Genomic DNA, 16,442 nt, shown 5'->3' on the forward strand with positions numbered 1-16,442 from the left:
GCCTTGAGTGAACAAAATAGTATGTGGATGTTGCTAGGATTTTTTAGACTAGTCACGTTTTTCTCTCTCTGAGGAGACAAGTCACAGTCTTAATGATCTTACATTTGTAGAGTGGTTTTCATGCCAAAGAATGCACAAATGCTTTAACACTTGACAAATTACACACATGAATCTTACCGTTCACCATTGAATACCAGCAGCCTCTGTTGTGAAAGGTTTTTAACAATACACAGTAAAGTCTAGTTCACTTTAGTACAAGATATGACTACTATAAAGCAGGAAGAGTCTCAGCAGGCAGACAATAACACTTTAAATGGAAATGCAAAGACACCACTGAAGTTAACATACTGCTTAGAAAGTGTGTCACATCGATTTAATGACCTTCCTTTTGTGTTTTGAGAGGACCATACATGCAATAGCTCACTGAGCAAGTTCAAGTGCACTTGATGCACTTAGAGTACTGTTCTCCAAGGTGCTGAGTACTGTGGTTCACAAGGCAACAAATGGTAAGTCTAAAAATGACATGATTAAATGTAAGTAAGTTCTTAAGTGCTTTGCTGATCAGAACTTCCAGAGCTGTATAAGAGTCTGTGTCCCTGAGAGTCTGACATTCACATCTTGATAGTAGGATTCCTGAAGGAGAGAAATAGAGGCAGTGAAAAGGTTTGGGTTTTTTCACTGGCACAGTTTACAAGGCCAGAAATAAGTAATTTCTAGCAAAATCCCTTGTCTCACCCATTCCTTTAGAATTTGCTTTATGAGGCTACAGTTGAAGACAACAAGGGTTCTATTTAAAAAAAACCAACAGAACAAACAAAAATAAAATCCCCCCTTAAAACATATCAGAAGAAATTTAGACTAAACCTAGACCTCTAAAAGACTTCTACTAACTGTAGAGATGCTGGTTTCCATCGACATCTCCAGTGCTGCAACAAAGATTGTACAAGAGGGAGATTTACTCTAAGCACTACTTTAAGAATTTCTCAGGTGGGGGCAAATGTGCCTGACGATGGATAGCTGCTGCAGCCACTGCTGCTGAAGGGGGTGGAGAGAGTGGACAGCAGTTTGATGAGACTCTCAGGTGATAAGGAGCATGTCCAAAAGTCTTGAAGAAGCAAGAAAGAGGGTCACCACAGGGAAGGTTGATTTTGAATAGGAAAATCTATTATCCTAGTGTTTTCCTAAAGTTCATCCACAGGTGCTTCGGTCACCCTTGGACAGCATAGGACCATCTATTCTCAGACACCCAACCTCTGAGACCAGATCTGCTGCCTTTTCTGTCAGCATTTGGATTGGAGTTAGGTTGCTTACATTAAGCATGTCATGAACGGTGACAGTTATGTGTCTCAAAAAAGATCTACAAAGGCCAATGTGCCAAGACAAAAGCAACCGAAACTAATACTTCCTAAACATAATACTTCCTAAAGTTAAATCTAAAAGAATTTTTTAAAAAGTGTTACTTTTTTTCCCCATATTAAGACACAGTTTTAAGACTGTAGCACTGCACATGCAGTAGATGCCTTACTTTGTGGTGATATATGCAGTGTAGAAGTTACATGCCCAGCCTCACTGAATGGGGTTAGCAGAATTCTAGAAAATATCTTCAGAAAAGTGCATTTTCTGTGTGAGATAGGCACTTGGAAAGGACTGTGAACAGTATGATTTCTAAAAGCCTAACTGCATCAAAGACTCAGCTATCCAAGATTCATTGACTGAACTCAGGAAGGCTTCCTGAGCCCATGTGTCTGAAACACAGAGCATCTGTTTCTTTCTGAGCAAAAGTCTTAAAGGTTTGAACCTAGATTTCTTACCTCTTGGGGAATGTTATGTCAGAGTATGGGTATTGTAAAGAGAAGGAAGGGGACACCCTTGGTATCTTTTCTTTGCATGGAGTAAGTAGAAGGGTACAGGAACCAGAAAGAATTGACGTAATATCCAGTCCACTGCAGTTAGTGGCTGGCAGACAAATTAACTCTATTAGAGTCATCCAAAGAGCAGGAAAGGATTATTATATTAAAGCTGTCCTTTTAAGTCTGCTTTTACCCAGCAGTCAGAAAAATGCATCAAGATGGAAATGTGTACCTGTGACCTTCTTTCCTTGTATTCCCAGTCCTACAGGTAATTAGTCTCCTACTCCTCATACCAGAAGGTCTAAGGCAGAAGGCGTGAAACCTGAGGGTAATATATATTCTGTGATACCCAGGAATGCTTCAGTTCCCATGAATGAATATTCAGCCCTGCCAGAAATTCAATTCAGTATCAGCGTGAGGTCTGACTGGTAATTCCCATCCCCTACCATGGTTCCTATGGTAAAGGAACATATTTCCCAAGTTTCCCAAGTGCATTACAGTAAAGTGTCAAATCAAGAGACTAAAATGTGGTGAGCCACCAGCTGGCACCAACAGCTTGGCATGGATGCAGGGAGTGTGAGGGCAGCTGAGGAGCAGGGGAGGACAGCAGCAGGAGCTGGGGCACAGGAGTAGTGGGGGAGACACAGTCACGATGCCTACAGGTATCTAGGTTTATTCATGGGCATATGACCAGAGGTGAGAAGGAAGCTCCAGAAAATAGGACCTGGGAAAGGGGATTCAACTACTCACTCACAGTCTGATCCTGGGAACTCCCAGCTGGCTCCCACCAGACCAGATAGAAGCTATCAGAGTCAAATCCAGTCCTGTGGCATTAGGAGGTAGAAATTAAAAGAGAATGCTCAGAAGAAATACCCCTTGTTCTCACACACATAATATAGCAGACTGGTTCCCCAGATAAAATTTCATTTACCCTCTCCCTCCTGTGTATTGGAGATGCACAGTGGGAGAAGAAGGAGGTAACTAGTAATGAAATGAAAAGAAGAAAGGCCATTCCTTACTTGCACACACAAACTGTGGTGGTGCATGCCCCCATCTCCAGGCTGCACTATGATCTGAGAAATGCTTGTCAAACCTCGGCCCTGAACAACAACACCTGGGCTGAGCAACTGTTGAGCTTATCAGAAATACCATCTTCTCCCACAAACTTGTGCTGCCTAACAAGCTTCTCCCCTTGTTTTTGAGCAACCTTGGAAACTTTTTTCCCTGAATAACAACTCAAGTGGAATGATATTTTTGTTCTCATACTTTCAAAGAAAGTTTCCGCTGAAGTGCAGCCAAGATGAAAGATTACTATTACTAAAGCCGAGTCTGTTGCAGCCCTATAAACAGTGGTCTAAAATGAGACACTTTGAGCTCTCCTGGACCACATCGGGCTGTGACCAGCAACCTCCCTCTGAGGTTCTGAGGTTCTCTGGCCTCTCAGAGCCAGCAAACTCTCAGGTTTGCTGTACTTGAAGGATTGTCGAACGATGACAGATCTGACACCCCCACTCATTGAGGCTCAACTTTTTGCCCATTGAGAAGATGAAAAGGCATCTGAAGTGAGTATTTCACTACCTTCAAGGGTAATTTTTCACAGGTACTTTATACAGATTCTTTATGTCTGTGTGCATGCAAGTATGCATATCAAATGTGGGAGAAATGCTGCTCTCCTAGATTCTTAAGACCTTCAGATTTGTAAATTAGGCCTGTAAGTAAATTACTCTTGTGGTATAGTAAATCCTGTATGAATCCTTTGCCAAATTGTTTAAGTTATAATGTAAGTCATGTTAGATGTTGTCAAGTTTAAGTACTATCAAATTTAAATGCTGTTAAGTGCTATTGGGCCCTTAGGGTTTGGATTGATTGACTCTAGATTTTTGTTTGTTGCTTTTCTTCGGTGTGCCTTAACCATCTAAGTAGTAGAGTAACCTTGCCAACAAATTTTGTTCTGCTGTCACTTTTGTATTAAACCTGTTCTTACTGATGCCTTTGCTGGTGATTCTTTAAGCAATCTTAAACATGAATAAGAAGAATTTGAGTAGGAAAGAGATGTAATGTGTTCATGGAGAATTCCTTCAAACAAGGAGAAAACAGCAGGACAAAAAATGGAGATGAAAGAAAATCATTCAACACTCTGGGGAGTGGGAAAGGTGCTCCTAAGGACTCCACTTTGTGCTGGGAAGGAGTGAGGGGGAACTGACCAAAGTGCCTGGATAGCAGAGGTTTCCTGTTGCCCCTGCCTTTTCCCCAGTGGATGTCTGTGAGAGGAGAAGATGGGTGCAAAACCAGCAAGCACTTCAGAACTTTTTGCTTAGAACAGGGACTCAAACCAAGATCTCTCTTCATATATTGGTTCCTTACTCAGCAGCACAGAGTGCTTTGTATGTGCCCTTCTTCTCTTTTTCCCTACTTTCATCTACTTCTCCTTTTTCCAACTTTCATCTTCTTCTCAAGGAAAGTGAGAGTAATGGTTTAATTCTCTCCTAAGCTCTGAATTATTTTTTCATGACCCATTAAAGAGCTACAACAACAGGAAAAACAAAACAAAAAAACCCAACCAACCAAACACACAACAAACCCCCCACAAACAAACAAACGAAACAAAAAAAGCCAAACCAAAACAATAACCCCCCCCCAAGTAAATCTTTGTTTTCTAGTTTTCTTTTTAATCAGGCATACAGGCAGGCTAAAGGATGAATGCTTGTTAGGTAATTTGGGTGGATTTCCAGTGGATAAGACTCCCTGACCATGCCCTGAAAACTTCTGAACTTCTCAGTATTTCAGAGTTGGATTTTTCTGTTTACTGATGGTTTTTGTTGTTTTCACTTATAATTGCTACTGTCTCTAAACCAGTTTTTAAAAACTACTATCAACATATGAAGGCTCCTGTGGTAACATACATCCATGCAACTGAGAGCTAGGTGCTACAAACTTTAAATAATTCTGCCAAGGAGCTATTCAGTGAGGTATGCCACATCTAGCACTTCCTCTCTAGCAGAAATAAAATGCCTGAAGGCTCTTTATTAAATTACTTTTCTATGTAGGATTATATATCTTTACTATTTGGACAATGATGGTCTTTTTTTTTTTTTTTTGGTCAAAACTTGAAATCTTTCAGATTTAAAAGTTATAATCTTGTGAAAATTCAGGCTTGAGGAATAAGGAATTAAACTAATGTAATTTGCATGATTCTGATTATCAATGATGGGTCTTTACAGCTTGACATTTTGGTCTGCCACATGCATCCTGGCATTTGTCTAAGTGTCCCTGTGAACACAGTCACACTCCGAAACAGCACAGATGCCAAAAGTATTTCCACACGTTTTGAAGTGGTCTTCTAAAGGAAGCATATATTCTGCAGAAGCTAACAAAAAAAAAAAAAAAAAAAAAAGAAGTGATTGAAATGTGGTTTACTTTTTAACATCTTTTAATATTAAAGTTATGCAAGTTTGATTAAAACAGGAATTTAAACCAAGAGTGAACTGCTCACTGAAAAACAGCTGTGTGTAATCTGCTGCTGATTTGCCACAGGAACATGCTGTTCCACAGTCCTTCAGCTCCCTCTGCTGCTTGAGTCACAAATTTTTCATATTTGCATGGAGTTTTTACTTGTTTTTTTAACCTCTGTTTTGATGAGAAAAAAGGATGCAGATTAAAATTGCATCTGAAGCAATGAAATGATTGCTCGAATTGATAAACAGTGTGTGCAAACTTCCATGTAATTATTGTCCTTTCTTTTCTCAGTGAATGACAAGCCCATCAGACTGTCCTGATTGCTTTCTGGTGACTTGCTGTGCATATATTCTCCCATTATAATTTGACTTGGTATAACAGAAAAGTATCTGTTGCTTAAACTGACTTTTTCTGGATATGCAATTTTATTTCATAGACATTATTACATAGAATCAAAGAATCATTTAGGTTGGAAAGATCATTGTGTCCAACCGTTAAGCTAACAATGCCAAGTCCACCACTAAACCCACACCTACATGTCTTCTAAATAACGTCAGGGATGGTGACTCAACCATTGCCCTGGGAAGGCTATTCCAATGCTTGACAACCCTCTCCATGACGAAATATCTCCTAACATCCAGTCTAAACCTTTACTGCCACAACTGGAGGTTGTTTCCTCTTGTCCTGTCACTTGTTGTTTGGGAAAAGAGACCAACCCCCACCTGGCTACAACCTGCTTTCAGGTAGTTGTAGAGAGAGATAAGGTCTCCCCCAAGCCCCCTTTTCTTCAAGATAAAGAACCCAAATTTCTTCAACCGCTCCTTATATGACTTGTGCTCTAGATGCTTCACCAGCTCTGTTTCCCTTTTCTGAACATGCTCCAGCACTTGAAGTGAGTGGCTCAAAACTGAACACAGGATTCAAGGTGTGGCCTCACCAGTGCTGAGTACAGGGGGCAATCACTGCCCTGGTCCTGCTGACCTCACTATTTCTGATACAGGCCAGAATGTGACTGGCCTTCTTGGCCACCTGGGCACACATTGGCTCATGTTCAGCTGCTGTCAACCAACACCCGCCCAGGAGCAGCTTTCCAGACACTCTCCCCCCAGCCTGTAGTGCTGCACAGGGATGTTGTGACCCAAGAGCAGGACCCAAGGCTCTTTGCCTTGGTGAACCGCATACCATTGACCACAACCCATCAATCCAGCCTGTCCAGATCCCTCTGCAGAGCCTTTCTGCTGTCCAGCAGATTAACAATCCCACCCAGCTTGGTGTCACCTGCAAACTTGCTGAGGGTGCACTTGATCCCCTCATCCAGATCATCGATAAAGATATTACACAGGACTGGCCCCAATACTGAACCTTGGGGAACATCACTAATGACCCACAGCCAGCTGGACATAGCACAATTCACAACCCGTTGGGTCCAGCCACTCAGCCAGTTTTTAACCCAATGAACAGTGCACCTATCCAAGCCAAGAGCAGCCAGTTTCTCCAGGAGAATGTTGTGAGAGACAGTGTCAAAAGTTTTATTAAAGTCCATGTAGACTGCATCCACTAGATCAACTTGTCACAGGTGGAGATCAGATTGGTCAAGAAGGACCTGCCTTATAAACCATGCTGGCTGGGCCTGATCCCCTGGCTGTCCTCTATGTGCCACGTGATAGCACTCAAGATGACCTGCTCCATGACCTTCCCCACCCCAAAGGCCAGGCTGACAGGCCTCAAGTTCCCTGGATCCTTTCAAACCTACTGTAACTGGGCATCACATTTGCTAACCTCCAGCCAACTGTGACCTTCATTTGACCATGACTGCTGATAAATGATGGAAGGTAGCTCAGTGAGCACTTCTGCCTGCTCCCTCAGTACCCATGGTTGGATCCCATACAGCCCCAGAGATCTGTGTCTGTCTAAGAGGTGTAGCAGGTCACTGACCATTTCCCCTTGGATTATGAGGGCTTCATTCTGCTCCCTGCCCCTGTCTCCCAGCTCAGGGTACTCAGAGAACACCTGCTCTTACTCCTGAAGACTGAGGCAAAGAAGGCATTGAGTACCTCAGCCTTCTCCTCAGTCTGTGTTTCTGTTTCCCCTCCCATCCAACAAAGGATGGACATTCTCCTTAGCCCTCCTTTTGTCACAGTTATTTATTGAAACACTTTTATTGTCTTTTACGCAGTAGCCAGACTAAGTTCTAATTGGGCTTTGGCCCTTCTCATTTTTTCACTGCAAAACTTCATGACATCCTTGTCATCCTCCTGAGCTGCCTGGCCCTTCTTCCAACTTTTCTCTTTTCCCCAAGTTCCAGCCAAAGCTCTCTGTTCAGCCAGGCTGGCCTGCTCCAGCAGCTTGAGGATTTCCTTCTTGAAGAACATCCAGCCTTCCCGGACTCCTTTGCCCTTCAGGACTGCCCAAGGTACCCTGCCAACCAAGCTCCTAAACAGGACAAAGTCTGCCCTCTGAAAGTCCAAGGTACCAGTTCTGCTGAGTCCCTTCCTTACTTCTCCAAGAATTGCAAAATAAACATTTGGTGATTACTGTGCCCAACCTGGTCTCCAACTATTTCATACTGATATACATACAGATGTTAATAATTACATCTTTATATAGCTCAATGTCCTCTTTATTACCAATATTTCTTGCAGATATCTCTCGAATACTTTCTTTCCAAGATTTTCATCTTGTTCACCTATCAAAAATGCTAAAGAAAAAAAAAAGAAGGAGCTTGTATGCTTGCATTTTCTAGTTTTTATTGCTATATTTTTCATTTCTAAGTAGCCTTGATAAAAGTTTATCCCAGATTGAAGAAGAATGTATATATTCAAACTATGTATTGGTCAAAATACAATATAAATGCAAACACACATTCATTAAAGCAGAACTTTGTTTAATGAAGTATAATGGATTATCTGCCAGAATATGTGTCAGAAGTATAAAAAACCCAGCATCATACATCATACTGACTAAAACGGTGACTTGAAGAGCAGTAAAGGTTAAGGGAATATTAACACACACTATTATCCTGTTTTCAAGGTGTCTCTGATCCTCAGGGGATTTTGGAAACTGCAGGTCTACACAGACTACATGGAATATGGGAAGCTTAGAATTCAATATGTAATTTTCTCCGTAGGTATCTAGGTTATTACACCCATTTTTTTCTGTTGAGATATTCAGCCATGAGATTTTTTCAGTCACTGATGAATTACCCAGGAAAATAAGATTATGAAATCTCCATTCAAAATTCTGTAAAACTACTGATAGTACAGTTTTGAGGAATCTTAGTCAAGACCCAACTTCCCCCAGTACAACTGGGATGACTTTCTGAGGGATCTACATTAATGCTTAGCCCCAGAAGTAATAGTGTCTTGTAGGTATGAATTATGCTACACCTGCAAATAAATGCAACCCATGCATAGTCCAACACAAACAGAACTCAGGCACTTCAAGCTTGATCAGCTCTCTCAGGCACTTCTTGTATGTGCTGCTTTGTCCTTTTTGAGGAATGTGTTTAGGTTTGAATCTTCAAAAGGTGTTTGCTGCTGATCAGGAAAAGGCAACACACTGTTGTCATCTTCAGGCATCTTGTTCCTGAGTGACACCTTAGGAGCAGGACCACTGGGCTAGAGACTTATCACATGACTGAATACTTCCCAGGAGCAAATTACAGAATGATGGTCAGATCCAAAGCATTGTAGGCATGTGAAATAAACAGGTGGATTGCAGGAGCCCAAAGCTGCACAGTCAAACAAGGGCCCTATTAAAGGCCACCAAATTCTGGAGGTACTTGGGAGTACCTCCCCCTTTCAGCTGTAGCATGTCAGGCACTCAAAATTTGTACATGTGCTGACATTTCCAACCTGAGCAGTTCGTGCCTCACTCCTGCTCAAGTCTCACCACAGCCAAATCTCAGTATTGTATTGCCTGAAGAAGTTACATACACTGACAGTCCTGTTGTCACAAAATATATTGGGACACAGAGAAGGAGAAGGCAACACTGATCATCATACCCAGTCCTCCACTACCAGAGACAATCAGAACATGAGCAGCAATTCGGGGCATTAAAGGAGTCAAGTCACAAAAGCTTTCCCACCACTAACAAATGTTAGACCACCCAATAATTTCAGGAGGTGCTCAAAAACAACTGTGGCAATTACTAAATTTTGGGTTTAGCCATAGTTATTAAATCTAGACCATGGACCTGTAGTTCAGGTGCCCATCTTTTAAAATACAGTGATGAAGATCATCAAGTTCATGGCTGTGTATCAAAGATAGTGAAAATGTAAAGATTTTATGAAAAGATTTATTCACTGACAACAAAACTTTCAGAAACCAAGTCCTAGTCAGTCAGACCAATCAAAATTAAATGCACATTGAAAGATGCAGATCATTATTTGACAAGTTATTTGGCATACTAAATTATCTTTCCAGAATAACAGGTGAGGAAACACAGTTTTTAGTCTGGTTCATTTACCCCATTTACTCCCACGGAAGTTGGCTCATGAAATAAGTCTAAAAAATTAACTGATACATTTGACAGATTTGCCCTTTCCACCAGCACTGTGGGCATAGACTATGATTCCAGATGTTACAGAACAGTTGGGTATTAATGGAATTTCTCATGTGGTTCCCCCTCCTCTCCCCCCTTACAAATTAGCATTATAGCGATCTCTGTTCTGAAAGTCTCTGTAAGCACGTTTTGCATCTGCTTTGCTGTGTGGGATTCTTCCAAAAGGTTCCAGATCATTGAAGCAGGCATCAAAAACTTCATCCACAGCTTTTTCTGCTGTTTCTTTGCTAACTTTTCGAACAGCCAGAATGGAACGAATTGCTCTGTCTCGTACACAAGTCTAAAGTGAAAAATAAATAAAGAAAAATCTGTCATTATTAGCATAATTTTTTCCAGATTTTGTCAAGTATTAACTCCTATTATAAAGGCAATAATTTTGTATGAGAGTCAAACAGTGCCTGTAATAAGTACTAAAGTCAATTTTAGTTTCATCCTGTGTAAACTATGTGCTTTAGTTTTTCCATACACACATAAACCATGAGATAATTATAAGACATTCCTTAGAACAGGAATTAAAATACAACTTGGCATTTGTTGTAGGTATTAAGTATTTGTAAAACTTGACCTGGGCACAAGAAAAAATATGTCAGAAAGAAACAGACACAAAGACCAGTTAGGATCTTTACAAACTGAAATGCTGTAAAACAAAGGAATGACTTCTCTACTGGCCTTCAATTTGATACTTCTCTTTATGGTAACTTTTTCTTACACAGTTTGTTTACCAAAAGACAAAAAAATATGTAAACATCATCTACAAGCTAACTGCCACTCTAACATCAGCAGCTACTTGGGTCTCCATCTGTAGACTTCATTACTATTTACAAAAATTAATTCCTACAAGACAATGCGGTTATTTAGAAATCTTCTTATTTTGCTTCCTTCAGTTTTCAAAGACTTTTTAAAGATTGTCACCCACTTATAGTGGACAAGGTATTTCCACTACATTTCCTTCAAGCCCTGGTTTTTGTTTGGTTTTATTAGCCATCCACTGTCAGTGGTAATGCTTTAAAACATGACTAAGTATTCAAGAATTTCACTCCAATAAAAATAACAAGGTGGGAACAAAACCCTAAATCAGTCATTGAAGGTTAGTTAAGAGGAAACAGCAAGTCCATGGCATCTATTTCTTTTATAAAGTTTTCAGCTATGAAAGTGCAGGAGCCTGAGACCAAGTAGGTAAAGATGGCTCATAATGAATTATTCTATTTTAGCATCCAGAACCTTTACCTGATGGTGCCCTTTCAATCCAAATTTAAACCTGGCTATTTCATTCATCAATGTACAGTCTCCACTGAGATTAGCAGCTCGAATCTATTCAGAAAAATAAAAAGGCACAAGATCAGTGAAACACATGAAAATACAAAGTCAAAAAAGTTGTAGCAAATGCTTTTCTTCAGTATATTTCTGGTGATTGCTGATGGAGAATATTCCCAAGGCCACTTTAACTTCTTAAGTACCTGTTACTACCATAATCTTTACCTCCATCTCAGCCTCAGTGAACTGCAAAGTATTACCACAACCTTCAAGTTTCTCCAGGAACTACATCTCACATATACCTAAAGCTTAAATAAATGAGCAGTAGAGGTTACATGTATGTGTGTATGTATATATATGAACTGCTAGAAGAAAATGGAAAGTAGCATTCTCCACAATCTACATCAGAATCTGTTAGAAGGGCCAGGAAGAAAGGCAGATACCTTTCAAAGACTACAGCTGCAATACTCAGAAGAGCAGTAACGCGTCTGTTTCACAAAAAGCCACATTTAAATGTTTTAGCTTGTTAACTGTCTTGTCCTGTACACTAGGATTTCTTTTGTCTGCTAAATGTTCTATACCCTACATGGTCTGTTAGGAAATGTAATTAAAACCTGATTTCCTATAATTATGTACCAGAGTGAAAATAAATGCATGGAAAATACGAAAAGGTAAGAATTAAAAAGCTGTCAACAAAAAAAGTAAATACCATATAATTAAGTAATCAAAAGACATGAAGTGAACAAATAATCCCAACAAGAGTAAGAACAGGCACTTAGTTTATATAAAACTTATATAAAAGGAGTTTTATGTAATACTTATGTTTGAGGCTTACATGCTTTATTCTGCACTGTGTAAATGCTTAGACAAAAAAAGTAGATGATAGTTAATAATTCAGAATTATTGTATAGAGTTTACATGGCAAAATGTTAGCAGTGAGGGGCCTGCCAGGGTGGCTTTTGTGAGACTGGAGAAGCAGCTGTCCCTATGTCAGACAGAGCCAGTTTTAACTGGTTTTAAAGCAGACCCACCACTAGTCAAAGCTGAGCCCATTAGTGGTGCTGGTTGTATCTCTGCGATGACATGTCTAAGAAAGGATAAAAAACACTACAGAGCAGCTGTGAGACGGAGGAGTGATGCCCCACAGACACCAAGACAGTGAGGAAGGAGGGGGAGGAGGTGCTGCAGGCATCAGAGGAGAGTCCCTGGCCACCTGTGGGGAAGAGCATGGAGACAGAAGTTGTCTCCCTGCAGTCTGTGAAACAACACAGTAGAGCAGATATCCCCACTGCAGACCAAGGAAGACGTCATGACACGAGAGACAAACATGCCCTGAAAAAGCAGCAGCCCACAGACAGCCCATGCAGGAGTAGATTTACTGTCAGGAACTGTGGGCCTTGGGGGACCAGTGCTGGAGCAGTCCATTCCTGAAAGACTCTATGCTGTGGAAAGAACTCAAGTTGGAGCAGGTCTTGAAGAATAGCAGCCCAAGGGAAAGACTCACATCGGAACAGCTCACGAAGGACTGTATCCTGTGGGAAGGGCCTCAAACTGGACCAGGGAAAGAGTGCAAAGATGAAGGAGCAGCAGAGACAAAAGCGTTATGAACTGACCACAGCTCACATTCCCTGGCTCCCTGTGCCACTTGGCAGGTAAAGAGATAGAAGAATCAGAAATGAAGGAGGGAAGCTGAGCCTGGGAAGAAGGTGAGGTGGTGGAAAGGTATTTTTAGTTTTATTTTTCCTACTACTACCACTATCCTACTCTGTCATTAACTGGTAATAAATTAAATTAATCTTATACAAATCAAGTGTAGCTTTGCCATGACAGCAACTGGTGAATGACCTCCATGTCCTTATCTCGACCCAGGAGCTCCTTAATCTTACTTTTGACTCCTCTCCTACTGAGCAAGGGAAGTCAGAGAATGGCTTGGTGGGCTCCTGGCAGCCATACAGAATGGCTTTACTCATACCACATAAGGTTACTTCATGAACTTTTGTCTATAAGAAGGTAGTAAGTGACTGTGGCTCTTTCCCACAGAAAATAAGAATTCAATTTATGAACTAAAATGAATTTTTATGAAATCTGCTTTGGTCAATACTAAACTCATAATTACGCTTATCTCCCATACTGTTCATAGGTGAACCTTGTGCACATCTAAATTCTGGAATCAAATATATTCTCATTAAAAACAAACAAATCAAACAACTCATGACCAAAAACAAACAAGAAAACCACCAAACAAAGACAACATAATATTTTTATATATTTTTTAAGAAGTTAAAAAAACCACCTACTTCACACAGTCACAGTGCACAGTAATCAAAAGGATAAGGTTTTCTGTGACCAAATTATATGGATTATGTCAGAAATAAAATAAAAGCATGCGGATTCCTCTTGTGTACTTGACACCTGTGTCACATACACAAGAGGAATCCTTCTCAGCCTGTGCTCCATTTAATTTCACCTCCTAAAGCATTAATTAAGGCCTTTAATACCGCAAATGTCCTTTGACACCACAGAATCATAGAATGGTTTGGGTTATACAGGGCCTTAAAGATCATCTAGTTCTAATCACCCTGCCACAGGCAGGGACACCTTCCACTAGACCAGGTTACTCAGAACCCCATCCAATGGACATGGATTCATAACCAGTGTACAAGCAGCAATATCACAATTACTCAAAAAATGAATGTTAGAGGAAATGACAAGTTTACTGTTAATCAAAAAAATCTAAGCAAAAACAAGGTTACTGTACTACTGTGGTAACTACCCAACATACCAAGACTTGCATGGGATAAAAATAATTCTATAAGCATTTGATTGATGTGTGAATGTGTTTTCACTTCTAACTACTGTCTCATTTGTCAATAACCGCTTCTTACACTCACAATGATCACATTCTACTTAGTATGACATTAACTTACTAATATTTGTGAAAACTAAGTATTTGTTTTCTAAACAAAATTATTTAGGTTGACCTGACAGAAAGGACAAAATGTATTAACAGAATTAAAACAGACCATATAACACAAAGCAATCCTAAAAACCAGCAGTAATTAATAAAATGACAACATCAGAACCATTTTAACTTACCTCTGAACATGCTAAGTGTTTGACATTTTTAAACCAGTCAACATGTGCACGGCAATGATCAAATGCATGAATTAATTCATGTGTGACCACCCGGTTCATATGGGATTGTTGGCGAATGTTGTTCTGACAGAGAACAATCTGCAGATGAAGAGATATAGGTAGCCTTTTCAGCCAGTTTCAACACCTCCTTTACTTCTCAGACAGCACACACCACCGACAGCATTTAGGATCTTTAGATTGGTGTTTTTCAACATTAATAGCTTTATGATTCTGAAGTGTACTAGATCCAATAGCAGGGAACATCTTTCATTTATCTCGTTTTCATGATTAACTCAGGTATCAGCATTGGTAGATTTAATCCTAGCAACAAAACACTAAAATAACTGAAGCCCTTTGAAAGGGGACTATGTCCAGCACCTACCTGAGATGTGGCAGCATCAAAACCTCCACTGACACAGCCATCACAGTTTTCACAAGAAAAGTGTCGGTCATTGAAGACAGTGCTGAAAGGCCCAAACAAAGTTACAGAAAAGAACTGAAGAACTTCAGTCACTACTGATCACAGTGATGTTACTACACAAAACAAGACAAATTAGTTTACATACCAACCAGATTGCTTCAGAGCCTCAAGGAGAAGTCGAGCATATGGATCTAGAAAAACATTGCTGCAATCAATTTCTCTAGACAAAAGTTTTGAAAATCATCTATAAACAAAATATAAAGACAGTCAAGGAAAAAAACCAAACAAGAAAAGCACTATACATGCAAATTCATATTTGCAGTATTTAATCCTAATGCAATGCAACTGGCATCTGTTACAGCTCAGACTATGTGAAATAGAATCACAGAATGGTTTGAGTTGGAAGGGACCTTAGAGATAATCTAGTCCCAATCACCCTGCCTTGCACAAGACCAGGTTCCTCAGAGTCCCATCTAACCTGGCCTTGGAACACTTCCAGGGATAGGGGAACCACAACTTCTCTGGGCAACTGTCCCAGTGCCTCACCACCTTCACAGTAAACAATTTCTTCTGTTGATCTAACCTAAATTTCCTCTGTTTCAGTTTGAACCCATTTTACTCCTTGTCCTGTCACTACGATTCCTGATGAGGAGTTCCTCTACGGCTTCCCTGTAGGGCCTCTTCAGATGCTGGAAGGTTGCTCTGAGGTTTCCATGCAGCCTTCTCTTCTCCAGGCTGAACAGCCCCAACTTTCTCAGCCTGTCTTCACAGGGGAGGTGCTCCAGCCCCCTTACCAACTTGGTGGCCCTGCTCTGGACTCACTCCAACAGCTCCATGTTCTTCTTATGTTGGGGGCACTAAAGCTGGATGCAGCACTACAGGTGGGGTCCCGTCAGAGCACAACAGAGGGGGAGAATCACCTCGTTCGACCTGCTGACCACAGTCCTTTTGATGTAGCCCCGGATAAAGAGTCAAAGCTGCTCAGGAATCAAGTCAATCCTGACATTATTTTATTACTAACAGACATAAATAGAGCAGCCTATAGTGCCCACTGCCGTTAACACAGTCCATATCAAACAGTGCAAAGGGCACGAATGCACAGAAATTGACAAATCATCCTAATTTTTCACGAAAAAAAAGAAGAAGAAGATTTTTATTAAAAAAACACAACAAACCCTCTCAACCACTTTCGAAATGGTATTTTGTCTCAAGCAAAATCAGCGTGCTCCTAAAGCAGCAGCCGCACGCCCCGCCTGCTCGGGCGCAGCCCGGCCGCCGCGGGGGTGTTGCGGCAGGAGGGCAGGGCCCTCCCGGGACCCGCGGCACAAGGTCACCGCCGCCAGCGGCCGTGGCCGGCCCGGGCTCCGCCTCAGCACCACCGCTGCGCCGGGGCCGGGCCCGCGGGGGGACGGGGAAGCGCCTACTCGTTTCCAGGGTCAGCCTCAGCATCAGCTGGCACTTGTTGTGGAAGGTGAAGAGGCTGCGGACCAGGAAGCTCTGCGGCTTCTTATTCCGGTCCGGGAAAAGCCGGTAGCCGAAATCATCCTCCTTGTCGTCCGCTCCTTTCTCCTCCGCCGACGGCGCCGAGTGAGCCTTCCCTTCCTCCATGCCCGGCCCTGCCGTCCCGCGCCTGCCGGGGGCACACCGGGCCCGGGGCCCGGACCGCGCCAATCGCCAGCTCCGCTCCCGGCACGTGGGCGGGGCCGCGCGCGCAGGCGCTGTCGCCTCCTGCCGCCTGCGCCGCCGCGGGGCCGCCGGGGCG

General features: G+C 41.7%; 1 protein-coding gene across 2 annotated transcripts; it reads right to left on the minus strand.

The window, feature by feature from the left end:
- Positions 1-8,173: 8,173 nt before the first annotated feature.
- ATP23 (ATP23 metallopeptidase and ATP synthase assembly factor homolog) lies at positions 8,174-16,389 on the minus strand. 2 transcript variants are annotated; one of them, XM_042017896.1, is made up of 6 exons: positions 16,105-16,389; positions 14,826-14,871; positions 14,642-14,723; positions 14,221-14,358; positions 11,098-11,181; positions 8,174-10,150 (listed from the first exon to the last, which is right to left on the minus strand). In XM_042017896.1, exons 1-6 carry the CDS (start codon positions 16,286-16,288, stop codon positions 9,947-9,949), a joined length of 738 nt encoding a protein of 245 aa, XP_041873830.1. In that variant the 5' UTR covers positions 16,289-16,389; the 3' UTR covers positions 8,174-9,946. The 2 variants fall into 2 exon arrangements, with proteins under 2 accessions (XP_041873830.1, XP_041873831.1); XM_042017897.1 differs by having other exon boundaries at positions 14,826-14,924; positions 16,105-16,279.
- Between the last annotated feature and the right edge of the window lie 53 nt (positions 16,390-16,442).

This window comes from Corvus kubaryi, unplaced genomic scaffold (assembly GCF_017639235.1).
Source record: "Corvus kubaryi isolate FWS band 111438036 unplaced genomic scaffold, C.kubaryi_AGA036_p1.0 137, whole genome shotgun sequence".
Classification (NCBI taxonomy): Eukaryota; Metazoa; Chordata; class Aves; order Passeriformes; family Corvidae; genus Corvus; species Corvus kubaryi.

What these genes read in the sequence shown, in the direction of transcription:
- ATP23 (XM_042017896.1), bottom strand. Translation starts at nt 16,288, where the DNA reads ATGGAGGAAGGGAAGGCTCACTCGGCGCCGTCGGCGGAGGAGAAAGGA. An exon ending in GAGGCTGACCCTGGAAACGA is followed by an intron (nt 14,872 to 16,104) that starts GTAGGCGCTTCC and finishes ATGTTTTTCTAG; the next exon opens with ATCCATATGCTCGACTTCTC. An exon ending in GATTGAAAGGGCACCATCAG is followed by an intron (nt 10,151 to 11,097) that starts GTAAAGGTTCTG and finishes TTTTCACTTTAG; the next exon opens with ACTTGTGTACGAGACAGAGC.